Here is a 27,077-nt window from a genome sequence, read left to right as displayed (position 1 = left end):
TCTTCTCTTCCTTCCAAAGTTTCAGCCTTAAGCCGGGAGCAAGCATGGCCTGCCATTCCTAAGAAACAGAATCACTGGATTGTAGGTCCTCTGAGGACAGGGTGATTTCCTAGCTAACGTTTTGTTGTGCCTGCTCCCTAGGCCTGGCCCGGCTGGCCGGGTGAGACAAGGCGGAAGGGGATGGCAGAGGCCGATGGGAGACTGGCAGACAGCTGAGTGCAAGGGAGAGTGAGGGTGGGACGCTGCTTGTAAGCTGTGTGAACCAACCAAAGCCATGTCTCACCTGAATTAATAGACAGGCATGGCCTCCTAAGCCCACACCATGTAGAGTTGGAAACTTCTGTCTCCATTTGTTCCATCTGTGTCCTCACTCCTCAGAAGGGCACTCGTCTTTGCCCACCCCCCAACCTGGTCACCCCTGGCTCAGACTTGTACTATCTTCTTTTGTTCTAAGTGTTGACACTCATTATCAGTTACATATTTGTCCATGTCCCTGACTGAGTGAAGACTTACTGAGCCCTGCCGTGTGCCAGGCACTAATCATGGCTGTCTTGGCTGGTCAGCTCCCAGAAGGCAAGCTCAACATTTAGGGAATCCTCTGTGACTAGTGTCCAAGTCATGGAGCTGGTTCCAAAAATGAGTTGTGGAGGTGTGGGTTTTAGCAATGAGACAGAAAATTTAAAAAATAAACATATCTCTATTTTATTAACAATGTACAGTTTGCTGACTGAAAGAGGAAAGTAGTGTTTCTCAAAGTTCTAGGATTACTTAGCAGGACCTAGAGAGTTTGTTTAAAAACAGTAGCTGGGAACATGCTTTGGAACAAGTTTGAGAATCACTGGCTAAGGCATGGAATGGGGCTGGGATTGTCTTGATCCTTCTGGCTTCTTAGGGTTCCAGGGAAGGACTCGTTTGACTTTTTACGAACAAGCTCAGCTGACTCCTCTGGGGGTTCCTGTTCTTCCTTTCTTTGGGTCGCTGAGGCACTGAAAGAGTTAATAGAGTTATGGGTTGGGGAGCAGCTGAGACATGGCCCCTGAGATGTGAGCGCCCACCCAGCCTACCCAATTGTGTCCCTGGTCGACTCTGGGAGACCAGTCCAGGGCTGACCCAGATGTGGAACTGCTTAATATGACATTTCTGCCACATTCCAGGGGCTCTGCTTCTTTTCTTGCAAATCTTCCTCTTCTTTCACATCACAGAATTCTCCCTCTTCCCTCTCTTCACTGTTCCCTGCTCCTTCTCACCCATCCATGCTTCTTCTTCTCCACCCCTATCTTGGTTCCTTCCCAGAAACCAAGTTATAAGCCCTCTCCTCTGTCAGCACCACATTGGAAGTCTGCATGAGTCCCTGCTTGCTGCATCTTGGCACACACATGTGAACTGCTGTGTACTTTCTGCAGAAACAGGCTCTGAGCAAGGGGGGGGAAGGCAGTCAGGTTAAGATTCTTCTCGGACTACAGACAGTGCCTAGAGTGTGCAGGCATGTAGCTATCTTACCTGTCAGACAGAGAGCCCGGGGAAGACATGTGTAAAACAAAGCAGAGGAAACTTCTGGAGAAGGGGGTCTGCTGGCCTTTGAGAGACTCAGTCCCAAAGCCCACAGGGAAGATGAAGAGCCCTTCCCCACATGCTGAGAACACATCGCAGCGAGCCTTTAATGAGGCACGCTGCCAGTGTCAAGCAAACGGGGAGAACGGTGCAGTTGGCCCGAGGTGGGTCCCAGTTAGGGGACTAGCCACTACTGTGAACTGGAGAGCACAGCCAGGGGAGCTGATGAGGTGGGCAGGGTCACAGAGGGGTGAGTGGCCTGGAGCCACACAAGAGGTGGACATGCAGATTTGAGGTGGGCTGGAGGCAGGCAGCCAAAGAGGGGATGCACTTTTGGGAGTGGAAGCAGCATGTCTCCAGAGGTGCATACACACAGAGAATTCACAAAGACAGCAGCACGACCACCAGCCCAGGGGCAGCAGGAGCCTGGGAAGCACCAGAGAACTTGCGTTCAGGAGCAGCAGATTCTCAGGCCATAGAACCGAGATCCCAGGACAAGGCAGGCAGCACTGTCCTGAAATGTCGGGGATCGGCTTGACATCCAGGTAGGTGGTGCGCACCTGGCATGTGGGTAAAGAAGACAGAAGCAGCAAGACTTGACTTCTACACCTGGTACTGTGATAAACTGAATACACGCATGTGGAGTTAAAAAAGGGGGGAAGAAAATTGTATTCACCTAAATTCCCCTGGAAAAGAGAAAGTCTTTGGTGGGAACAATATTTTGATAAGTGCTTAAATCTGAAGCTGAGATCCCAGTGGAGGGCTGGGTGTGGGTGGAACAGCTCTGCGTGAGACAGGAGGGAGTTTTTGCATTTTGCATGTTATATACAGAGAGAGGAGAAGAAAGGAGGCTGCTCTGTGGGGCTGTTCACTGTGAATCCCTGTCTCTGTCACCCTCCTAAATTTTCAGAAAGTTACTAACATCGTGAAGTGCGTGGGGCCAAGTGGCGTGGTATACTTGATATTTACGTGCACGCATTTATATGTGTCTGAAGAACAAAGGGGTTGGTGCCTCAGGTTGAAACAGATGCAGAGCAGAGCCCCAGCCCTGGGAGAGATGCAGAGGAGCTCGGAGAGGAGAGACACCACTGTGGGGGTGCGGGAGTTGAGGGCAAGTTTAGTCCAGTCTCAGCAGGGTGCAGTCCCAGTTGGTTTCTGGGTTACTAAATTCTGCCACACTGTTGTTTTGGTTATTCTCAATTCTGTTTGCTCAATTCTGTTGTATCCAAATCAACTAACAACAACAGCAACAGGCCCAGACACTTGGACTCTCTTCAGGAACTGAAAACCAGGTATCTATGTACTAGGTGGGCTATGCTGATGTCCAGCTGGGACTCTCAGGACCACTTCAGAGAGGGATCACGGCCGAGCACCAGCCTCCTTTGATGCTGCTGGGCCACCCTGTCTTCCTTTAGTCCCTGTCGAGAGGATGATGGCAGCACCAGCATCTTGCAGGCTTGGTTGCGGTCAGGTCTAGACGGGCAGGCATCAGTGCCCTCTCCCTAAGTCATTCATTCATTCATTCTTTTGTTGCAGGATCTTAGTTCCCTGTGTGCATGTGTTAAGCTGCTTCAGTCACATCTGACTCTTTGCAACCCCATGGACTACAGCCCGCCAGGCTCCTCTGTCCATGGGATTCTCCAGGCAAGAATACTGGAGTGGGTTGCCATGCCCGCCTCCAGGGGATCTTCCTGATCCAGGGGTCGAATCTGCATCTCCTATATCTCCGGCATTGGCAGGAAAGTTCTTTACCACTAGGGCCACATGGGAAGCCCCTTAGTTCCCTGACCAGGGATTAAACTGGGGCCCCGGCAAAGGAAGTGCCAAGTCCTAACCATTGGACTACCAGGGAATTCCTATCCTGGTCAGAGATCTTTAGTTGGCACATGGCCAGGGCCACAAGAGACAGCTGGCATTAGTAATGTAGAAGGGTTCCTTGAAGAACCTTGAGTCTTCAAGCCAAGAGAGGCAGAGTTGAACCTTCCTAACCAGAAAAGCCTCTTGTTGTCCCACTGAGTCCCACTTCCCTCCCCTCAGCTGCTCTTCCCGGGGGCAGTTCTTAAAGGCAGTAAGGAAACAACAGTGCCAAAGATGGGCCCGGGTTTATCTTGAGATTTTTGGTCTCTCTCATCTCTCCATACCTGCACCTGGCTCACCTTGAGAACAACCCCCAGGCCTAGAGCAGGATACACTCTTGAGTAACTTACATGCAAGTCCCAGGAAATAAGTGGAAAGAAAAGACTTCCATCCTGGTCTTCTGAGATGCCATGTGGAGTCTTTGAGAGAACTAGAATGGTGTTGGTGTGGGGACCCAAGCTCATGGCTGATGAGGCAGGTAAGTCTGTCTGATGTGGTACGGTAAGTGAAAGTGTTAGTCACTCAGTCCTGTCCAACTCTTTGCAGCTCTATGGACTGTAGTCCACTAGGCTCCTCTGTCCATGGAATTCTCCAGGCAAGAATACTGGAGAATTTCTCTTTTCCAAGGGAATCTTCCCAACCCAGGGATCAAACCTGGGTCTCCTGCATTGTGGGCAGATTCAATGTGTTACAGTAAGTGAGTCATTATTAATGTTTGGAAAGATATCTGTTGGGCGGTTGGACACAGGGAGTGTTTACTCTGGCCCCTGCCCTTGATGGGCGGGTGTCCCTGAATCCAGATTGACTATCCGGCCTTGCACCTTACCGGGCCTTGAGGGACATCAAGCTTTTGTGGAAGGAGGACTGCACATCCAATGCCAACAGGCGGGGAATGTCTGGGAAACCTCCTAGCTGGTCCCAGGACAGGCTGGTGGGGGTCTTCTTTTCTATGGGGTAACTGGAGGCAGCCACATCAATCTTCCACATGGCTTCCATCTGGTTCCCCTGTTGGCTGGGGTGTGAAGGTGGAAAGTGCAAAAAGAGATAAAGTTAGACTTACAGAAAGGGAGGCAATGGGGAGCAACAAGCTCTCCAGGGTTTTCTTCCCTCCTCAGATAGTTGTCACCATCCTCCATGCCGCATCTCTTCCCTTCCCAACTCTCAGTCTCACCTCCCGGAGTCTCCTCTGGTTGAGGAGCTACTGGAAAAGGCTGCCGAGGTAGCCCCTGTTCCTCCGAGACATGCCCCGGGGCTGAAGCCCTGAACCGGCCACAGTAGGATGGTTGGGGTGTGGCTCACAGTGTCTCTCTCTGAGCCCAGCAGTCGCGGGGTGGGAAGGCTCAAGTTTATTTTTACGAACTGACCAATGTTCGGGGTAGAAATGGTTGTGAGTTCTCAGCTGTGGGTCCCAGGAGTCTCTCAGTTGCATAGTTTGAAACATACTTGGTCGGGCTGGCTCTTGAAGCCCACACACCACACACATACACACACCCTCATCTGGGCCAATGACCAGAACTGGGCAGGGCAGCTGAGAAGCTGGGCTCCTTGCAACTCATGGGTGAGCTTTGCTTGTCTGTGCCTTCACTGAGCTTCTGGTCCCTTTCCCAGTCTGGTCACCCCTGCTCCCTGATTCCCCACTCACCCAGCCAGCTTCCCCCGGTTTCCGTGCACCTACCGGGCCATCTGCTGGGGCACCCGTGGCTGGTGCTTGGTCTTAAGGAGCTCCTGGGATCGCTTGCAGAAGGGGCTGCTGGAGTGGATGTGCCTCTGTAGGAATGGAGGAGGCTTGCTTTTCCTTGACTTCGGGGAGATGACCACAGGGGTGTGCAGGTTAATGTTCCACTCCTTCTGGAGCTAAGAGAAACCAATAGAGAGGCATCATCAGAGAGACAGGAATTTATCCTCTTTTTAAAGAATCTACCTGCCAATGCAGGAGACGCAAGAGACACAGGTTCGATCCCTGGGTCAGAAAGATCCCCTGGAGGAGGGAAGGTTTACCCACTCCAGTATTCTTGCCTGGAAAATTCCAAGGACAGAAGATCCTGGTGGGCTATAGTCCATGGAGTCACAAAGAGTTGGACATGACTGAGTGGCTGAGCACAGCCCAACACAACTACTGCCTGATTTGGGGTTGAGCAGAAAGGGGGAGGCCCAGGGAATCCCTCTAATTAGAGACCCCCTGGGACTTCAGTGTACCATATTTCCTAGAAGTGCCTTGAATTGCAATTTGCTGGTTTAGTTCCTGTTTTCTCCTTTGTTGTGGAGAATCCGGACAATGGGAAAAACAGCAAGGAAGAAACTAAAGGAAGTTCGAGCAGCTAGAACTGTGAAGACTTATAGGGTTCATGACATGGGTCAGGTTGTGTCTGGAATGCTCTCTGTATCTAGTCATTCAGCCTCTGCCCTGGCCTTGGGCAAGGGGCTGGGGGAACCCTCACAGCCACCTAAAGAATTATATATATGGTCCCTTTCCTTCTCAACCTCAAAACCAATTTAGCAAGTCAAGACACCTACAGGAGGTGATCAAGACTAGTATAAGGAGACAGGAAACTGAGTTGGGAGATAGCTCCATGGCCAAGGTTCTTCCAACAGCCTTGACTCAACTTCCAATGCTGAATTCCTCAGGACACTGCTTCCCTCAGACTCTGACCACTGCTGCTCAGGACTCAGGGGGGTTACCTCCGGGCCCATCTTAGCAGATTCAGAGTCACTGCCAGCCATCAGCTAGCCTCCTGTGGACCATGTCAGAGCTCGATGCTTTTCTGACCTTGGCAGCAAGAGTCAGGAAACTGAAGGCAGCCCTTAGAGAATAAAAATAGGTCAAACCCGATAGAGTAAGACTCAGAATGACTTTGGACTCTCAACAGCAAAGCCAACACCTGGAAGGCAATGAACAGTGCCTTCAAAATTGAGAGAAAATGAATTCTAACCTAGACTTCTCTATACAAGCAAGCTGTCAACCACAGTTAAGGGTAGATATTAAGTGAAGACATTTTCAGACAACCGGGGTCTCAGTGATTCTACCTGTCAGGAACCCTTTGTCAAGAAGTGATTGGAGGAGGTGCTCCACTAAAACAAGGGAGACCCAGCATTGGAAGCAGGGGAGCTGTCCCCAGAGAGGAGTAAATGGAGTCCTCAGCATGAGGGTGAAGAAGACAGCGGTGACCAAGCCTGGAGAGCAACCAGATCTGATAGGAGCTGGACAAGGAGACCCATGGGAAAAGGAGGATCTGAGCACAGAGCTGGACTGCAGGCTCTGGCTACCTCCCCTGCAGAAGAGGCTTCCTTCTCTAGCTCTTTTCTTTTTTAAATTTATTTATTTATTTTTGGCCACACCTTGGAGAATCCCATGGACAGAGGAGCCTGGTGGGCTACAGTCCACAGGGTCACAAAGAGTTGGACACGACTGAGCAACTACATACACTTGTGGCACATAGGATCTTAGCTTCTCTGCCAGGGATCGAACCTGTGCCCCCTGCATTGCAAGCACGGAGTCTTAACCACTGGACCGCCAGGGAAGTCCCCTCCAGCTCTTTTTGAGGGTCCCTCAGATTCCCTGGAGAAGGGAAAGGCTACCGACTCCAGTATTCTGACCTGGAGAATTCCATGGACTGTATAGTCCAATACAGTCCAAGGGGTCGCAAACAGTCGGACACAACTGAGCGACTTTCCCTCTCTTCCCTCTCTTGCTCTCCCCCCATTCATGGTGATTGGAAAACTTGCCTTCCTTCTACTCAGGCTGCCCCCGCCTTCCCCTCCTCCTGGTTCAGAGGCTTTAATCTGCTCTCTTATTTCCCATCTGCTCTCCTGCCCCCAGGTACACCCCCACAGCCCCATGGCTCCATCCTGGCCCTATTCCTGCTGGCTGTGCTGACCCCTGAGAAGGTCGCCAAGTGGGAGGCCCACCTTGGGGAATATAGTCGCCATGCTGCTCAGGCACTCTCGGTGCTTCTCCTCCAGGTCCTTCTGCTTGTTTGTCCACACCTGCAGCTGGAGTTTCTGCAGGTGGTCCACGTTTTCCAGGAAGAGGAAGAGGTTCTGGGCCTTGTAGGAAGCCCCAGCTTCTCGCACGACTTGTATATGGTTGATCACGTCTTGGCTGGGAAGAGAGGGAAGTGATTTAGTGGATGAAGGGGCTGCCTCCCGGCCCCTAGCTCTGTGTTAACCAGGGAAGACTCTGTGTGTGTGAGAACTGGGGAAAACAGGGAGCAGAGGTGAGGTGTTGTCAGGTAAGGAGCCTTGGGCTGGGCTGGAAACAGGAAGAGGAAGTAAGGCAAATGGGGGAGCGTGGTAGGCGGGTGATGGACAGGGCAATAGGACAACAGGAAGACAGTAGGAAGACTCAGAGAGAGAGAGCAGTGTTGTGTGCTCACCTCCCACACCTCAGGGTTGCCCAAGGCTCTGAGGTCCTGTGCAAATCCCTCTCTCAGGGGCATCATGTCCTGGCCTGGGTGATTCTCCCCACCCCATGCCCCATGCTCCTTCTTTCTCGTTGGGTTTTGGCTCTGCCCACTGGTGTGTGTGCCAATGGTTGCCAGGGAAGACTTACCGGAGGCTCTGGAAGTGTCTGTAGCAGATGTACTTGTGGCAGAGGCACCATAGCTTGAGCCCATTCAGCTCCATGGTGGTGGTGGTGAGCTCCAGCGCCTTACTGCGCAGATAGTGGGGCAACCCCAGCGTATCCTCCTCAGTCAGGAGCTGCAGATTCCTCCTCTGGGCCTTCACGTCTATATGGTATACCTTCTCCTTCAGAGTTCCTGGGGCTGTATGCAAAGGGGCCTGGGTCACCCTTCGCGGGGATGTACCTGTGACAGGAAAGGAGGCCGATTTCTTGGGCTTCGTGGGAAGCCAGTGGGCCTGTGGTTTCTGGGTAAACTCGGCTGAACTCATGGACCTCTGGTTTCTGGGGGTGGGCTGCTGGGTCTTAGGGGACCTGGGCACACGTGGCCTCCTGCCTTGGCGAGCAGATTGGGCCCGGCTTGGGGGAGGTGCCAAAGACGCGTCCTCCAAGTCCCTCCAGCGACTGATGGGCACAAAGATCATCTCTGCGTCCTCTCTCGGCTTCTCCAGCTCTCTCCATGGGCCCTTCGGCTCCTGGTCCAGTCTCAGCTGCTGCTGCCTTGCCACCTCCTCTACCTCCCACTGCCGCAGCTTCTCCTCGTGCTCCTGCTCTAGCAGGGCCCACCTTTCCTGCCGCTGCAGCCACATCTCCTCCTCCTGCTGCCACTGCTGCCTCCGCCTCTCCCAGCTGAGCTCCTCTGCCCTGGCCTCTGCCTTGCTCTCCAAGGCCAACTTCCCCGACCTCTCCAAGGACAGCTGCTTCTGAAAATGGGACTTCATCTGGAGTCCGTCCTTCTCCCAGGCCACTTCCTGGGAGCCCAGGTCTTTGGCTCTGTCACCTGGGCTTTCTGCTGACAGTCTTTCCCATTTCTTAGGAAACATGTGATCCATGGAGGATGTCAACGCAGGCTGAAGACTTTCAGCGTCCTTGCTCCTGTACACATCTGCAATCCTTGAATCCATGGTCATGGTGGAAAGAGGCTGATCTGGTGAAGGCATAGCACCACCATCCCAGGCCATGGCCATGGGGCTTGGGGAATGTGGTGAAAACTGCTCCTCATTCTTAGGTTCCTGTTGGGTTTCCTCCATGACTGTGTCTTTCTTTGGAAGGGCGTCTTTCTTGGAAGGGTCTGGGAACTCAACCAAGACCCTGACTAAGTCTTCTGCTTGACCTCCAGCAGACTGAGTCTTCTTCAGCTGAAACTCTAGGGCATGCTTTATCAGGAGCAGGTCATGGTACTTTCCCCCTAAAATTTCTATCTGCTTTAGTAGGGCATCTCTCTTACTCTCGAGGACCTGGAAGGACTTCTGGAAGTACAGCTTCTGGTTGCTGAGTTCTTTGGTCATCTCTGTTTTCAGGTGCCTGTATTTGGCCTCCAGGCTCCTGTTCTCCTTGTGCTGGAGGATCAAGGCGTTATTGAGGTTCTCCACGACAGCAGACATGTACCTGATGGCCCTAACCTCCCCCTGATTGAACATGGTGGAGTCCAGGAGCTCCTGTAACATGGACTTCACCTCGGAGACCTTTATGCAGGTAGTGTGCTTGTCCTGCAGCATCTGCTCTGGGCTCAGGGGCTGAGGGCAGGATATCACTTTTTTGGGGCTCTGTTCCTGCCAGTCCCGCCAGAAGGTATGTTTGGACACTAGGAGAGGTAGAGAGAACAAACACAATAAGCTCCCATGGATCCAAGGATTATACTGATTCTCCAGATCCTGCTTGGCCACATTCCCATCCAACCCTATTAGGGCTTTGGTAATAAGGAGCTGGGGCATTATATGAGGCCAGGGGAGATACTGTCGGGAGAGGACTCCGCTGGGCTCAGAGCTTACCTGTCAGGGTCTGTCAGCTCCACAGCACCTGTAGAGTGGACCTACCCCTACCAGAGGGTCTGAACCTATTTGATCCAGTTCAACTCAATTCAACACACTCCTGATCCTCCATATTTCCCTGGAGTAGAGTTATTTTTATCATGCTGTTCCCAGTACCTACTTTGTGCCCCTTTCCTTTGTCCTTCAATGAGGGTGGAGCAAAGGGAAATGAGAGACTCGATGCCTCCTTTGGTGGCCATGAGGGAGAGAGGTAACACCTTTTCCATCACCTCGATCCATTCATCCAGGGCTTCCTGTTCCTCCTCACTCTTCCTGTTCTTGACCTCATAGGTCAGGCTGTCACCTGAGAGAGAGTGGGACGTTCAGACCGATAACAATCTGTCCTCTAGGGAGCCCCAAACAGCCCTAGCATGGGGGTGACCCCAGCAGGCTTTGAGGTTAAATTAGTTTAACCTCTTATTAGCTGTATGATGTTGGGCATATCACTTATTCCCCTGAGCTTTTGTATCCTTGCCAAAAAGGGAGGGTTGGGTATGGATTAAATGAAATAATACAAGTGAAATGATTAACATGAGACCTGCCATGTAGAAAATATGCATAGATATTAAATTGTATTGTACTACAAGGCCAGGCATGTGTCTGCCGTGTTATTTTTCTATGCTCATTGCCTAGTCTAATTATTTATTCTATCTGGACAATTAAATGAATTAACTGAAGTCAACAGCTCTGCTTAGTTTCTGGAGGCAGCTGAAGAACCACTGAACTGAGCACTCCTCAGGAGCAGGGCAATGTGAGGAGGGTTAGAGCATATTATTAAACCATCTTCCTCCAACACTGCAGCATCCACCACATCTCACACCAGACTGAGGTCTCTTGATGGGATAGTTCGGATCTTAAGAGGGGTAGCACCTGGTTCCAAGGCTGCGTGCAGCTGGTCCACACCCAAATGGCTATACCAGTTGCTTACAGCTGGCATCTGTGCTCTTTGGCCTAGTATCCATTCAGTACTTTGCATATCACCCTTGAGTTCCTCTATGAAATAGCTAGTATGCTCCACCAAAAAAAGTATTAGAACTAATAAATAATAAATTCAAGTTGCAGGACCTAAAATCAACATATAAAAATCTGTTGCATTTCCACACACTAACAATTAATTATCTAAAAAAGCAATAAAGAAAACAATCCCATTTACAAAGCATCAAAACAATAAAATACATAGGAATAAATTTAATGGGGGTGTGTGAAAGATCTCTACAGTGAAAACCATAAGACATTAATTAAAAAAATTGAAGAAAACACATATAAATGGAAAGATAACCCATGTTCACGGATCAAAAGAATTAATACTGTTAATATGTCTATACTACCCAAGGTCATCTATATATATTCAGTGCAATCTCTATCAAAATCCTGTAGCATTTTCCACTCAACGAGGAGAACAATCTTAAAATTCATATGGAACCACAAAAGATCCCAAATAGCCAAAGCATTCTTGAGAAACAAAAACAAAGTTGGAGGCATCACACTACCTGATTTTAAGCTATATTACAAAGGAAATCAGTCTTGAATATTCATTGGAAGGACTGATGCTGAAGCTGAAACTCCAATACTTTGGCCATCTGATTCAAAGAAATGACTCATTGGAAAAGACCCTGATGCTGGGAAAGACTGAGGCAGGAGGAGAAGGGGACGACAGAGGATGAGATGGTTGGATGGAATCACCAACTCGATGGAGATGAGTTTGAGCAAGCTCTGGGAGTTGGTGATGGACAGGGAAGCCTGGTGTGCTGTAGTCCATGGGGTTACAAAGAGTTGGACACGGCTGAGTGACTGAACTGAACTGACAAAGCTATAGTAAACAAAACAGTGTGGCACTGACATAAAAACAGACACATAGACAAATGGGACAGAATCAAGAACTCAAAAATAAATCCATGCATATACAGTCAACTAATATTTGACAAGGGAACCAAGAACACTCAATGAAGAAAGGATAATCTCTTCAATAAGTTGTGCTGGTAAGCCTGTACATTCACATGCAAAAAAAATTAAATTGGACTCCTGTCTTATGCCACTTACAAAAATTAACTTGAAAGGAATTAAACTTAAATATAAGCCCCCAAACCATAAAACTCATAGAAGAAAACTTAGGGGAAAAACTTCTTGATATTCATCTTGGCAATGATTTTTTTTTTTTTTGGATATGACATCAAAAGCAAGGCAACAAAAGCAAAAATAAATAAGTGGAACTACATCACACTAAAAAAGTTTCTGTACAGTAAAAGAAATGATCAACAAAGTGAAAAGTCTCAACCTACAGAATGGGAGAAAATATATACAAACCATATATCTAAAAAGGGTTAATATCCAAAATATCTAAGAAACTCACAAAACTCAAGAGCAAAACAAAACAAAACAAATAATCTGATTAGAAATGGACAAAGGGGACTTCCCTGGTAGTCCAGTGATTAAAAATCCACTCTGCAAAATGTGGGTTCAATCTCTGATCAGGGAACTAAGATCCCACATGCCTCAGAACAACTAAGCCTGAAAGGCCCAACTATGGAGCCTGCATAACACAGCAAAGATCCTTATGCAGTCAAATAAATAAATAAACATTTAAACATTAAAAAATGGACAAAGGGTATGAATAGACATTTTTCTAAGGAAGATAAACAAATAGCCAATGGGTATATGAAAAGGTGTTTAACATCACTAATCATCAGGGAAATGCAAATCAAAGTCACAATGAGATACTACCTCAGACCTGTTAGGATGGCGATTATGTAAAAGATATGAGATAACAAGTATTGGTGAGGACACGAAGAAAAGGGGCCCTTGTGCACTGTTTGTGGGAGTGTAACTTGGTATAACCATTTTGGAAAACAGTATGGAGGTTCCTCAAAAAATTTAAAATAGAATTAGCATATAATCCACCAATCCTACTTCTGGGTATATAACCATAGGAAACAAAATCACTGTCTCCAAGAGACATCTGCATGCCCAAGTTCAGTGAAGCCCATGTTACAAGAGTCAAGGCATGGAAACAACCTAAGTGTCAGTCAATGGATGAACGGATAATGAAAATGTGGTATATGTAATGAAATACAGATAGTCCCCAACTTATGACTTTTTGACTTCACAATGTGAAAGTGACATGCATTCAGTAGAAATTTTTGAATTTTTATCTTTTCCCATGCTAGCCATATGTGGTATGATACTCTCATGATGCTGGCACTAACAGCAAACTGCAGCTCTAAGTGGCCACACAATCACAGGAGTAAACAACAAATACATTTACAACCATCTGTATGCATACAGTCATCCTGTTTTTCACTTTCAGTATCGTCTTCAATAAATTATGTGAAATATCCAACACTTTATCATAAAATAGGCTTTGTGTTAGGTGATAAGCTAATGGAAGTATTCTGAATAGGGTAGGCTAGGCTAACCTGTTTGGTAGGTTAAAGTGAAAGTAAAAGTGCCAGTCACTCAGTTGTGTCCAACTCTTTGGGACTCCGTGGACTGTAGCCTACCAGGCTGCTCTGTCCATGGAATTCTCCAGGCAAGAATACTGGAGTGGGTAGCTATTCCCTTCTCCAGGGGATCTTCCCAACCCAGGGATGGAACCCAGGTCTCCTGTGTTGCAGGCAGATTCTTTACCATCTGAGCCACTAGGGAAGGTTAGGTGTATTAAGTACATTTTTGATTTATGGTATTATAACTTACGATAGGGTCATTGGGATGTACACCCATCATAAGCTAAGGAAGGTCTATATTATTAAGTCACAACAAAGAAGGAAATCATGCCACTTGTGACAATATGGATGGACCTTGAGGGTATTACACTAAGTGAAATAAATCAGACAGGGAAATGGAAATAAAAAAATGCTGAACTGACAGAGAGTAAATTGGTAGTTATCAGAGGCTAAGAAGTGAGAGAAATGGGGAGATGTTGGTTAAAGGTACAAACTTTCAATTATAAGATGAATGAGCTCTGGGGATCTAATATACAGCATGATGACTACAGTTAACACTGTATTGTATACAGGCACATCTTGTTTTATTGCTCTTTGCAAATATTGCATTTTTTAAAAACTGAAGGTTTGTGGAAACCCTGCATGGTCAGATGATGGTTAGCATTTTTTAGCAATAAAGTATTTTCAATTAAGGTATGTACATTGTTTTCTTAGATACAATGCTATTGTACACTTAATAAACTACAGTATAATAAAAACATAACTTTTATATGCACTGGGAAACCAAAAAATTCTTATGATTCTCTTTATTGTGATAGTTACTTTATTGTGGTGGTCTGGAACTAAGCCTGCAATGTCCAATATCTGAAATTTGCTGAGAGAGGATCTTAAATGTTCTTACCATACACACAAAAAAAGGGTAGCTGTGAGGGGATGTGTTACTGTGATAATCATTTCACTGCATACATATACATATATGTATAAAATAATCACATGTACACTTTACATTTATACAATGTTGTTTGTCAATTGTATCTCAATAAAGCTGGAAAAAGAAAATAGTGTGAGTTTGCATTTAGTTTCTGTCTTGCTAAAAAATGAGATGTAATAATGAACCCATGACTTAGGCTTCATCACATAGGCATCTAATGTCACAATCTGTTATCTTTTGGACAATAACACATTTGCCTCTCTAGGGAGTAGAGGTGATGTGCTATGTCATGAGTGGGAGCCGTTTTCACTGGAGAGGCACTGCGATGTGTCCTTTGCGCCTTCTGCACCCACCACCCTGCCCTTCCCTCCCAGCAAAGGCTGACCTAGGATGGGGAAAGGAGGAGGTTGAGTGAGCTGGAACCAGAGTCACGAGGGGAAGGAACCCACCCTTAGGACTGCACCCAGCTTGCAAACTCACCCCAGTCACCTAGCCAGTGAAGAATTTCATACAAGTGCTTCTCTTTAGTCTTAGCATCTTTGGAGAAGGAGGAAATTTTCTCCAGCAAGATGAATCTGTTCTTGCCCTTTTGCTCTGGCTGGGGAGGTTTCGCCTTTTTTTTTAAATCATATCCTAATTCTTCCTGGAAGCGGTTGATGACACAGTTGACATTGTCCAAGATTTCTGAGAGCTGGGAAGAAATATTCTACACGGGAAGCAGCAGATTGTAGTGTTTAGGAATGTAAACTCTGGCACCAGATGCCATGTCCTAGTCATGTGACCTTAGACAAGGCGGTTAACCTCTCGGGGCCTCAGTTTTCTTATTTGTAAAGTGGGGATCATTATAATAACTATGTCACGGAGTTTTACTAAAGATTAAATGAGCTAGTATTTGTAAAGCACTTAGGTCAGCACCTGGCACATAAAGTAAGTGTTAGCTTTAATTACTCTCATTTCAATTATTAAGACCAGGTCAGAGAGAGAATACTAAAAATCCACAGTGAACATTTCTTCAGAATTTCAGAATTTGCCAGGGACTTCTGGACATCTCTTCTCACAAGGATCCAGAGGCAACAGACTAGAAAAATGAGGCCCCAAGAAACCCAAGGATCAGAAAAGTGAAAGTGAAAGTCACTCAGTTGTGTCTGATTCTTTGCGACCCCATGGACTATACAGTTCATGGAATTCTCCAGGCAAGAATACTGGAGTGGGTAGCTTTTCCCTTCTCCAGGGGCTCTTCCCTACCCAAGGATCGAACCTGGGTCTCCTACATTGCAGGCGGGTTCTTTACCAACTGAGTCACAAGGGAAGCAAGGATCAGAGGTTCCCATTAAAAAATGCACTAGAGGCTCATGTGCTGGATGATTAGAATCTTTGGCTATTTCCTTGTGAGTTTCTAGGACTCAACTTGGGGAAATTCTGATAGGTTGCCAAGAACAGACCTGAAATCATGAACTCTGGGCCCCCTCTGCCCTGGTAGGGCCCACCACCATGGTCTCAGGACCATCCTAGGGCTTCCCTTGGGCTGTCCTCTTCCTGGACCCATCGCTAGCCTAAGGGGGCGCAGTTTGATTCCAGCTCACCCTTCAGAGGCCAATCTAGGAGATGAATATTTTACACTAAGCTATCCATAAACCCAGCTTGCTAAGGATCCTAGGATCCACAAGGGCCCAGAGCTGGAATCTTGTCCAAATCTAGCATCAGTCCCTGGCATCCCCATCAGATCCCAACAGAAAGGTGGCATTTTTATCTCTGGGGTTACCTCCTGAGCTCGAGTTAGCTGGGCTGCCTCAATCCTTGAGATGATGGCTTTGACTGACGCAGGGGTCACCAACTGTGGGGGTTTATCTTTCTCCATCTTGGATCACTCTTGTCAGTCGCAAAGACGTCCTGTGTCTCTGATGCAGGGGCCTGAACACACAGTGTTGGCTGCTTGGGGGTTAAGGAGTCCAGAGCAGCTCCTGACCCCTCTTCCTAGCTGCAGCTCCCTGTAACTGCCAGGTGACAGGTTCCAACTGACCTTCTTTCTTCCAATGACATCATCAGGTTGACTGGAAGAATGACTCCCTGTCATCTATCTGCTTGATTATCTAGCTTTTTATCCATATCCATCACCTAATATGTATTAACTTGGCCTACTGCTTTTTAAAAAATCATTAAATGTTATGCTCCCAAACTAATATTAATGGCTAAAAGTAGAAAAAAAATTAGAAAAAGTTATTTTCCCAAAGAGGTTTTTTAAAAAAATTACAACCAACCAATAACTAATGGGAATACATTTCAGTTTACACCAAGAGTCAGGGCTTAATCAATACTTTCACTGAAGATAATCATCATTACCAGAGGACTTTTTAAAACAGATTAAAATGGACACTGTTTCATGCCCAGGACTAGAACTTTGCCTGGTATAAAATAGGCACTTAATAAACATTTGTCAAATTAATGAATATGTAAGAAAAATATATATATGTGCAAATTACTCTTCCATGCTACTGAAACATTTAACAAATAAGGAATAAAACATTGTAAATTCAGTTCTCAGCAGTGCCATAGCCACTTAAAAACATGTCACCTAACACCCACCTGTTTTTTACATACTATCATTCCCTCACTATGGGCTTCCCCCGATGGCTCAAGCTTATTCAAAGTTAATTCTTTCAATGTCTCATTCATGCAATGAACACTTATTGGTAACATTTAATGTTTCAGGCATGGAGCTAGGTGCTAGAAATACAGAAGAGTGAGACCTAGTTCTGCCTTTGAGGTACTCACATCCTGCTTTATGGATTCCTATCTATACATCTGGCACTGGATTCCTTTAATCCCTTGTGATTTCAGAACATGTTATAGTTTACAAATAATTTATTCATCCTTACAAACATGTTTGAGAGCCAGTTGAGGCTCAGAGTTATGAGATTTATCTAAAGTTACAGAGATGGCAAGTGCAAAATGAGGTCCTCAACCTGCTTTTCTGATTCCCCGTCTGGGGTCCTTTCCTCTTTTTTCCTTTCTCTCCCTCTCTACTTTTTCTTTCTTTTAAAGATGATCATACTGAGAATTAAATCACAAATAGATGATCTAAATAAGCTAATTAAAAGATAGATTATAAGGTTCAATTAAGAAAAACCCAAGACTCAATAAAAGATGGAAAGAAATAAACTATGCCAATACTAGTCAAAAGAAAGCTAGAGTGTCTACATCAATTTCAGATTTTATTTCATTTTTTACTTTTTGGCCATATGGCATGGCATGTGGGATCTTATTTCCCTGACCAGGGATTAAACTAGCACCTGCTACACTGGAAACTTGGAGTCTTAACCACTGGACCGCCAGGGAAGTCTCAATTTCAGATTTTAGAACAAGAAAGATTAGCAAAGTTAAAAAGGGAGGTGTCCTTTTTAAATCCATAAACTCCATGATAGAGGTGTCAACTAATAAAAGTGATGTAATCCTATATATATTTGAACCTAATAACAGCTTTGATATACATGAAGCAAAAAACTTACAGAAGTGAAAGGAGAAATGGGTAAATCAACAATTTCTGTTAGAGACTTCAACGCTTCTCTTTCAGGAACTGGAAAAAGTAGAAAAAAATAAGCAAGGATATAGAGGTTTTGAAAAATACTATCAACCAACTTGACTCAATTGACATTTATAGAACACACCACCCAACAACAGCAGGATGCTTTATTTCCAAATGCATATGGAATAATAATCCGGACCATAAAACAAGTACCAATAAGCTTAGGATTAGAATCATACAAAATCTGTTCTCAGATCACAATGGAATTAAACAATAAGCCAATAATTAAGAGATATCTGGGAAAATTCCCAAATGTTTACAAATTAAACAACACACTTCTATACAACTCATGAATCAAAGAAGAAATGACAAGGAGAATTATGAAATATTTTGAACTGAGTGAAAATGAAAACTTGACATATTAAAATTTGTAGGATACTGCTAAAGCAGTGCTTAGAGTAAGAAACTAGATAAGTAATTACAGAGAAACTGAAGCAGAAGGGAATCATATGGATAAGAGTAAATAAATAAAACAAAACAAACAAATATAGAGAAAATCAATGCAATCACCCAAATCTGGTTCTTTGAAAAGATTAATAAATTGATAAAGCTCTATCCAGCTTTTACCAGGGGAGAAAAAAGACATATTTACCAACATGAGGAATATAAAGGGGACATCACTACAGGCTCTATAGTGGGAAATAATGATAGTATTATGAAAAAACTTTATGCCAATAAACTTGATAAATTAGATGAAATAGACAAATTCCTTGAAGGCTACAACCTATTAAAGCTCAATAAGAAAGCAAAACCCTGAAAAACCCTATATCTACTAAAGAAATTGTAATTAAAAACCTTTCCCTTAAGGAAGACTCCAGCCCCAGATAACTTCATTGGTAAATTTTGCCAAAGATTTAAGGAAAACATAATATAATTCTATATACACTCTTTTTTTTTTTTTTTTTAATGTACATCATCTCATTTAATTGTCAAAACAGCCCTAAACAGTATAGAATACCAAGAACATAGGTTCTAGAATCATCTTTATTTGGGTTCAGATGCCAGTCCTGCTTCTCTTGTTCTTTAGTCGCCAAGTCATGTCTGACTCTTTGTGACACCATGGACTGTAGCCTGCCAGGCTCCTCTGTCCATGGGATTTCTCAGGCAAGAACACTGGAGTGGGTTGCCATTTCCTTCTCCATATATACACTCTTTGAGAAAGTTGAACAGTAATGGAATACTTCTCAAATCATTTTATGCAGTTAGCATTATCTTGCTACAAAAACAAGACAGAATATTATAAAAGCACAGACCTGATATAGACATAAAAGAAAATAAAATAGAAGCCCTTGACAGGAAAAAAATTATTTGCAAACCATGTATTTGGTAAAGACTTGTATCCAGAATTTATAAAGAGCCACTATTACTCAATTATAAAAAGGAAAACAATCCAGTTGTTAAATGGGTAGAAGATGTGAATAGACACATCACTGAAGATATTCAGGGGCTTTCCTGGTGGTCCAGTGATTAAGAATTCACCTGCCAATGCTGAAGATAAGGTTTGATCCCTGGTCTAGGAAGATCCTCCAGGCCAAGGGGTTACTAAGCCTGTGCGCCACAACTACCGAGCCTGTGCTCCAGAGCCCAGGGACCACAACTACTGAAGTTCACACAAAGAGAAGCCATCCCCAATGAGAACCGCACCACAACAGAGTAGCCCCCACTTGCTGCAACTAGAGAAAGGCTGCATGTAGCACAAGACCCAGCACAGCCAAAAATAAATAAATAAATAAATAAATCTTAAAAAAAAAAAAAGAAGGTTCTCAAAAGGTAAATAAGCAATAAAAAGATTCTCAACAGCATTAGTCATTAGGGAAATACACAATTTGTTAACCCCAATAAAAAGTGTGAGCACACTAACTGTTGAGGATGTTGGAATGTGAAACCCTCGTTTATTACTGGTGAGGATGTAAAATGGTATGGCCACTTTAGAAAGCTATTTGGCAGTTTTTTTAAAAAAATTTAAATATCTATTCCATACAATTCAGCAAGCTCATTCCTAAGTATTCACCCAAGAGAAATTAAAACATATTCATACAAAGATCTATACACAAATATTCATAAACAGCTCTATTTGTTATAGCTCAAAACTATAAACAACCTAAATTTCCATCAACTGGTAAATGGATAGACAACGAGACGTACCACTTCATATTTTTAAAAAGGAGTGAACTACTGATACATGCAACAACATGGATAACCTCAAAATCTTTATACCAAGTGAAAGAAGGTAGACACAAACTACTACAAGCTATATAATTCCACTTATATGAAATTCTAGAAATGCAAAACTATTGTGACAGAAAGGAGGGTAGTTGATGCCAGGAGCCAGATGAGGGAGATGCAAATGACTGCAACATGGAACAAAGAAGGTCTCTGAGGGAAGGAACTGTTTTATGTCATGATTAATTCACTGCACCCTACACTTCAAATTGGTGAATTTTATTATGGGGAAACTATATGTCAATAAAGCTGATTTTAAAAAAATTATTTCTTTATTTGGCTGTACTGGGTCTAAGTTGCTGTGTGTGGGCTCTAGTTCCCTAATAACTAGGGATCAAACCCAGGCCCCTTGCATTGGGAGTGCAGAGTCTTAGCCATTGGACCACAAGGGAAATCCCAAAGCGGACTTTTATATATTTTTTTAACTTTAAAAGTCATTTATTTTTGACTGCTCTGGGTCTTTGTTGCCACGCACAGCCTTTTTCTAGTTGTGGTGCATGGGCTTCTCATTGCAATGGCTCTTGTTGCGGAGCCTGGGCTGTACAGGGTGTAGGCTCAGTAAAGGCTTCAGAGACGTCCCACAAACTGATTTTTAAAAATGTAATGTTCTATTGGAGAAAGAAATGGCAACCCACTCCAGTATTCTTGCCTGGAAAAGTCCACGGACAGAGGAGCCTGGCGGACTGAAGTCCATGGGATTACATGACTCAGCATGTGTGCATGAAGGTGGAGGTAGATGGGTTGGTAGCAATAAAGTGGTAGAACTAAAATAATAATAATAATAATAATAATAAATAAAAATGTAACGTCCTATAATGTTCAAGGCTGTGGAGGGATTGCGTGCAGACAGCACAAAGGATTGGAAGTTAGTCAGGAGGGAATAAGGAAAGAACTCTTTCTCTTTTCTCAGGTGGCAAGTCTCCCCTATTTCATCCCCATTACCAGCGGGGCTGGGACACGCCCTCCTCCAAGCCCCTCTCCCATGCAGGCCAATAGCAGAACCTTCACCACATTTCAAGGGTCACACTAGTTGGTCACCAGCTCAAAAGAGACGTTTGCAAACCTTTAAAAAAGCAGCTGGGGGCTTCCCTAGTGGTTCAGTGGTTAAGAATTCGCCTTGCCAATGCAGGAGACACCAGTTCGATCCCTGGTCCGGGAAGATCCTACATGCCCAGGAGCAACCAAGCCCATAAGCCACAACTACTGAGCTTGTGCTCTAGAGCCTGGGAGCCGCAACTATTGAAGCCCACGCGCCCTAGAGAAGCCACTGCGATGAGAAGCCTGTGCACCACAACTAGAGAGCAGTTCCCGTTTGTCACAACTAGAGAAGAGCCTGCACAGCAATGAAGACTCAGAACAGTCAAAATAAATAAAAATAGATAAATAAAATTATAAAAAAAAAAACCCCACCTGACACCCTTCTGTAAGAAAAGCCTTTTGTAGAACTTCATTATCTAAAACAGACACAAGCAATGTCTTATTAGAACACATTTGTAAGTTCAACTTCATATCTCTGTGTTATAAAATCATTCAATGTCAACAAGCCTGTTTTGACAAACCCAAAAATTTGAAATGTAGGACATCTGAGTGTTCATATTTTTAAACTACTGTTTTACAAATAGTTAAAAGATATTTAAAGTTTCTGGGTAAAAATGGTAGATTGAACACATGTATCTAATTTTGCTCTACTAAAAATACACTAAAACTATAGCAAAGGGTTTTGTTTTTTTAGGGCATAAATGCACAAAGACAGGAAAACAGGAGAGGAGACAAGAGTGAAATACTTTAGGAAGCTAGATGAGTGGTTTCTGACAGAACAGAGAAGGATGAATCCTAGGACTGTAGTGTGGCAACCATATGGCAAATGGAATTGGTTGTGCCAGACTACTGACCACCCCGAGAAGGCAGGCCTAAAGATGGGACTCCAGAGGTTCCCCGCAGTGAAGTTCTTCGAGACAAGTCCACTAGAGTACCTGAGCCCACAGAGCACAATTGCTTCTACCTGGGATTTTGGTAACCCATCCTTAATGTGAGCAGGCAACAAAGGATTACAAGAGCAAAGAATATATATGAAAGAAACCAAAATCACAGAAATTTAGAGAAAACAACAATTATGTGAAAGCAGAAAATTTAAACAAAAGGATCATTAATAGTGTCAGAGCTGTGTGCATGTGTCAGTGGTGTCTGACTCTTTGAGACCTCATGGACTGTAGGCCACTGGGCTCCTCTGTCCATGGGATTTCCCAGGCAAGAACACTGGAGTGGGTTGCCATTTCCTTTTCCATCTGAATTATAGGAGTTGCAAAAAAAGAAATGAGAGAAAATGGAAGGGAGGAAATCACAAACGGGATGATTCAAGATTATTTCCCGGGGGACTTCCCTGGTGGTCCATGGTTAAGATTCCATGTTCCCAATGCAGAGGGCCTGGGTTCGATCCCTGGTTGGGGAACTAGATCCCACATGCCACATCTAAGAGTCAGCATGCCACAACTAAAGATCCCTTGTGCTGCAACTAAGACCTAGTGCAGTCAAATAAATAAATAAATATATAAAATTTTAAGAAAGATTATTTCCCAGAAGTCATTGAGTGCCCAGCACTACGAATAGCCTCTCCCAGACATATCTGTCATTTCAGAAAACTGAAGACAAGGAGAGGTTCAGAGGGAGGGGGAAAGTCTCTCATGAAGGATAAGGAGTTAAAAGACTTCAGACATCTCAAGAGCAGTGATGGAAGCTAGAAAGTAATATCACAATGCCATCATAATTTCAAAGAAATTCAGGTCCAGCCAAACAATAGAGCAAGTGTCAGAATAGAATAATGGTAATGTCAAATGCGCAGTTTCCAAATAACTTACCTTCTCCTTTCTGAGGAAGCTTCTAGAAGATGGTCTCCTCAAGAGGGAATAAGTTAAAAAAGAGAAAGATATAGAAAATGGCAAATAAAAGACCTAACAAAGGAGAGAGGCAAAGAAAATGCCTACAGGGATGAGAAAGGAGATGCTAGGTGCAGCAAGGGGGTAGGAAGATAAACATATTGGAGCAGGTCAGAAGGCTCCAGATGTCATCAAGAAGATGAAATTGATAGGATATCTCCTGTATCTACACATTCTGAGAAGAGATTTAGGCAACTGTGGGAAGATTCTGAGGCAGATTTTGTGATAAACACATAGAAAACTAAACAAATGAAAAAAACAAGATAATTACTAATTCCAGGAAACATATAAAGTGCAGGAAAGGAAGAGTAATCAAAGTTTTTCACAAGGCTCAATTGTGAATAGCATATGTAGTCACAGAATCATAAGAACTGAAAACTGAACTAACAAAAATCATCAAATTTAATTTGGCAGATAGGAGAGAAGAAGAAGGTATGAGCAGTGGGGAGAGAGGAAGGGGAAAGAGTTAAATCCTCGATCCTGCCCCTATTATTTGTGGGGCCTTCGACAAGATTACAGATGGAGACTCACACACTACATATATTAATGTTACAAACTAAGGCAACACACTGTTAAAGAAAACACCTTCTAAACTCCTAACTTAACAAATATACTTTCCTAAAGACCTACCTAAAAGGCCAGGCTCTAAATTACAATTTTGGCAATCCTGAGTTCTACAGTAGAAAATAACAGCCCCTAGCCTCTGACTCTTGCCTGACCCCCTTCCTTTCTGCCCTTGCCTCTGTTCTGCAATGAGAGAGCCTCACATAAGGTCCTGTGGACATCCCAGCTTGTGCTCATTCCTCTTGCTTGAATAGCTGCTCCCTGACTACCCCTCAGTCCTAGGAATGTCCATATTATCAGCATGGTCTCCCTGGGGAGGAAAGACCCAAGGAAGAAGCTGGTGCAGGCCCAGGAAGCAAGCTGGGCAGAGAATCCCAGGGTCCCAGATATTCAGAATATCATCTATTAGAGGGTAAGTGGTAATCCAAGCATATACCCCAACCAGTTATGCTGAAGAAGCTGAAGTTGAATGGTTCTATGAAGACCTACAAGACCTTTTAGAACTAACATCCAAAAAAGATGTCCTTTTCATTATAGGGGAGTGGAATGAAAAAGTAGGAAGTCAGGAAACACCTGGAGTAACAGGCAAATTTGGCCTTGGAGTACAGAATGAAGCAGGGCAAAGGCTAATAGAGTTTTGCCAAGAGAACGCACTGGTCATAGCAAACACCCTCTTCCAACAACACAAGAGAAGACTCTACACATGGACATCACCAAACGGTCAACACCGAAATCAGATTGATTATATTCTTTGCAGCCAAAGATGAAGAAGCTCTATACAGTCAGCAAAAACAAGACCAGGAGCTGACTGTGGCTCAGATCATGAACTCCTTATTGCCAAATTCAGACTGAAGAAAGTAGGGAAAACCACTAGACCATTCAGGTATGACCTAAATCAAGTCCCTTATGATTATACAGTGGAAGTGAGAAATAGATTTAAGGGACTAGATCTTATAGACAGAGTGCCTGATGAACTATGGACAGAGGTTCGCGACATTGTACAGGAGACAGGGATTAAGACAATCCCCATGGAAAAGAAATGCAAAAAAAGCAAAACGACTGTCTGAGAAGGGCTTATAAATAGCTGTGAAAAGAAGAGAAGTGAAAAGCAAAGGAGAAAAGGAAAGATATTCCCATCTGAATGCAGAATTCCAAAGAATAGCAAGGAGAGATAAGAAAGCCTTCCTCAGTGATCAATGCAAAGAAATAGAGGAAAACAATAGAATGGGAAAGACTAGAGATCACTTCAAGAAAATTAGATATACCAAGGGAATATTCATGCAAAGATGGGCTTAATAAAGGTCAAAAATGGTATGGACCTAACAGAAGCAGAAGATATTAAGAAGAGGTGGCAAGAATACACTGAAGAACTGTACAAAAACGATCTTCACGACCCATATAATCACAATGGCGTGATCACTCAACTAGAACCAGACATCCTGGAATGTGAAGTCAGGTGAGCCTTAGAAAGCATCACTACGGACAAAGCTAGTGGAGGTGATGGAATTCCAGTTGAGCTATTTCAAATCCTGAAAGATAATGCTGTGAAAGTGCTGCACTCAATATGCCAGCAAATTTGGAAAACTCAACAGTGGCCACAGGACTGGAAAAGGTCAGTTTTCATTCCAATCCCAAAGAAAGGCAATCCCCAAAAATGCTCAAACTACCACACAATTGCACTCATCTCATTCACAGTCTAGTAAAGGAATGCTCAAAACTCTCCAAGCCAGGCTTCAGCAATATGTGAACCGCGAACTTCCAGATGTTCAAACTGGTTTTAGAAAAGGCAGAGGAACCAGAGATCAAATTGCCAACATCCTCTGGATCATCGAAAAAGCAAGAGAGTTCCAGGAAAACATCTATTTCTGTTTTGTTGACTATGCCAAAACCTTTGACTGCGATCACAATAAGCTGTGGAAAATTCTGAAGGAAATGGGAATACTAGATCATCAGACCTGTCTCTTGAGAAACCTGAATGCAGGTCAGGAAGCAACAGTTAGAACTGGACATGGAACAACAGACTGGTTCCAAATAGGAAAAGGAGTACATCAAGGCTGTATATTGTCACCCTGCTTATTTAACTTCTATGCAGAGTACATCATGAGAAACGCTGGGCTGGAAGAAGCACAAGCTGGAATCAAGATTGCCAGGAGAAATATCAATAACCTCAGATATGCAGATGACACCACCCTTATGGCAGAAAATGAAGAGGAACTAAAAAGCCTCTTGATGAAAGTGAAGGAGAGTGAAATAGTTGGCTTAAAGCTCAATATAAAGAAAACCAAGATCATGGCATCTGGTCCCATCACTTCATGGGAAATAGATGGGGAGACAGTGGAAACAGTGACAGACTTTATTTTTGGGGGCTCCAAAATCACTGCAGATGGTGATTGCAGCCATGAAATTAAAAGACGCTTACTCCTTGGAAGGAAAGTTATGACCAACCTGGATAGCATATTTAAAAGCAGAGACATTACTTTACCAACAAATGTCGGTCTAGTCACGGCCATGGTTTTTCCAGTAGTCATGCATGGATGTGAGAGTTGGACTGTGAAGAAAGCTGAGCGCCGAAGAGTTGATGCTTTTGAACTGTGGTGGGAGAACACTCTTGAGTCCCTTGGACTGCAAGAAGATCCAACCAGTCCATCCTAAAGGAGATCAGTCCTGGGTGTTCATTGGAAGGACGGATGCTGAAGCTGAAACTCCAATACTTTGGCCACCTCATGCAAAGACTTGACTCATTGGAAAAGACCCTGATGCTGGGAAGGATTGGGGGCAGCAGGAGAAGGGGATGACAGAGGATGAGATGGCTGGGTGGCATCACTGACTCGATGGACATGGGTTTGGGCAGACTCTGGCAGTTGGTGATGGACAGGGAGGCCTGGCGTGCTGTGATTTATGGAGTTGCAAAGAGTCGGACACAACTGAGCAACTGAACTAAACTGAAGTGGACTTTGGGTCTGGAGGAGGGCATGGCAACTCACTCCTGTATTCTTGCCTGGAGAATCACTCGGAGAGAGGAGCCTGGCAGGCTACAGTCCATAGGGTTGCACAGAGTCAGACACCACTGAAGCAACTTAGCACACAAGAACGGGCTTTGGGTAGGCAAACCCCTTGGATGCCTCACCCTGAGGGGAGAATACGGCTGGAGGAGGGTCAGAGGTATGAAGATAAATGCCAGAAGAAACAGTCTACAAGTGCTGAATATGGCTGCTTCCCAGGAGGTAGAGATGATGGAGGAAAGGCTCTGCTGTGTCTATGTATTCTTAAAAATTATCTCATTTAAAAAAAAACACTGTACAAATAAAATACGATTGATATAAGTTGATGGAGCCCCTGAACCATTCTGCTATGCCTAGAGGTCTCAATAATAATATTTGAAAGCAACAGGACTAGGTCCTCATTTGAGGCCATCTGGTATTACAATGGGAGAAGGAAATGGCAACCCACTCCAGTGTTCTTGCCTGGAGAATCCCAGAGATAGGGGAGCCTGGTGGGTTGCCGTCTATGGGGTCGCACAGAGTTGGACACGACTGAAGTGACTTAGCAGCAGCAGCAGCAGTATT

At 44.5% G+C, this 27,077-nt stretch overlaps 1 protein-coding gene across 1 annotated transcript; it reads right to left on the bottom strand.

Annotated features, from left to right (window-relative positions):
* Positions 1-835: 835 nt before the first annotated feature.
* On the bottom strand, positions 836-16,066 carry FAM186B (family with sequence similarity 186 member B). The gene is made up of 10 exons (XM_065935064.1): positions 15,971-16,066; positions 14,689-14,914; positions 9,959-10,141; positions 7,958-9,611; positions 7,315-7,507; positions 5,084-5,262; positions 4,235-4,420; positions 2,470-2,599; positions 1,501-1,670; positions 836-986 (listed from the first exon to the last, which is right to left on the bottom strand). The coding sequence occupies exons 1-10, from the start codon at positions 16,064-16,066 to the stop codon at positions 836-838; spliced, it is 3,168 nt and encodes a 1,055-aa protein (XP_065791136.1).
* Between the last annotated feature and the right edge of the window lie 11,011 nt (positions 16,067-27,077).

Source organism: Muntiacus reevesi, chromosome 4, assembly GCF_963930625.1.
Source record: "Muntiacus reevesi chromosome 4, mMunRee1.1, whole genome shotgun sequence".
Lineage (NCBI taxonomy): Eukaryota > Metazoa > Chordata > Mammalia > Artiodactyla > Cervidae > Muntiacus > Muntiacus reevesi.
The sequence above is the reverse complement of the archived record's forward strand: the minus strand, read 5'-3'. Positions and strand labels throughout refer to the sequence as shown.

Coding starts and splice junctions, on each gene's coding strand:
- FAM186B (XM_065935064.1), bottom strand. CDS start 16,066: ATGGAGAAAGATAAACCCCCACAGTTGGTGACCCCTGCGTCAGTCAAA. Junction 14,915..15,970: donor AGCTAACTCGAGCTCAGGAG/GTAACCCCAGAG, acceptor CTTCCCGTGTAG/AATATTTCTTCCCAGCTCTC. Junction 4,421..5,083: donor GTGCCCCAGCAGATGGCCCG/GTAGGTGCACGG, acceptor TTCACACCCCAG/CCAACAGGGGAACCAGATGG.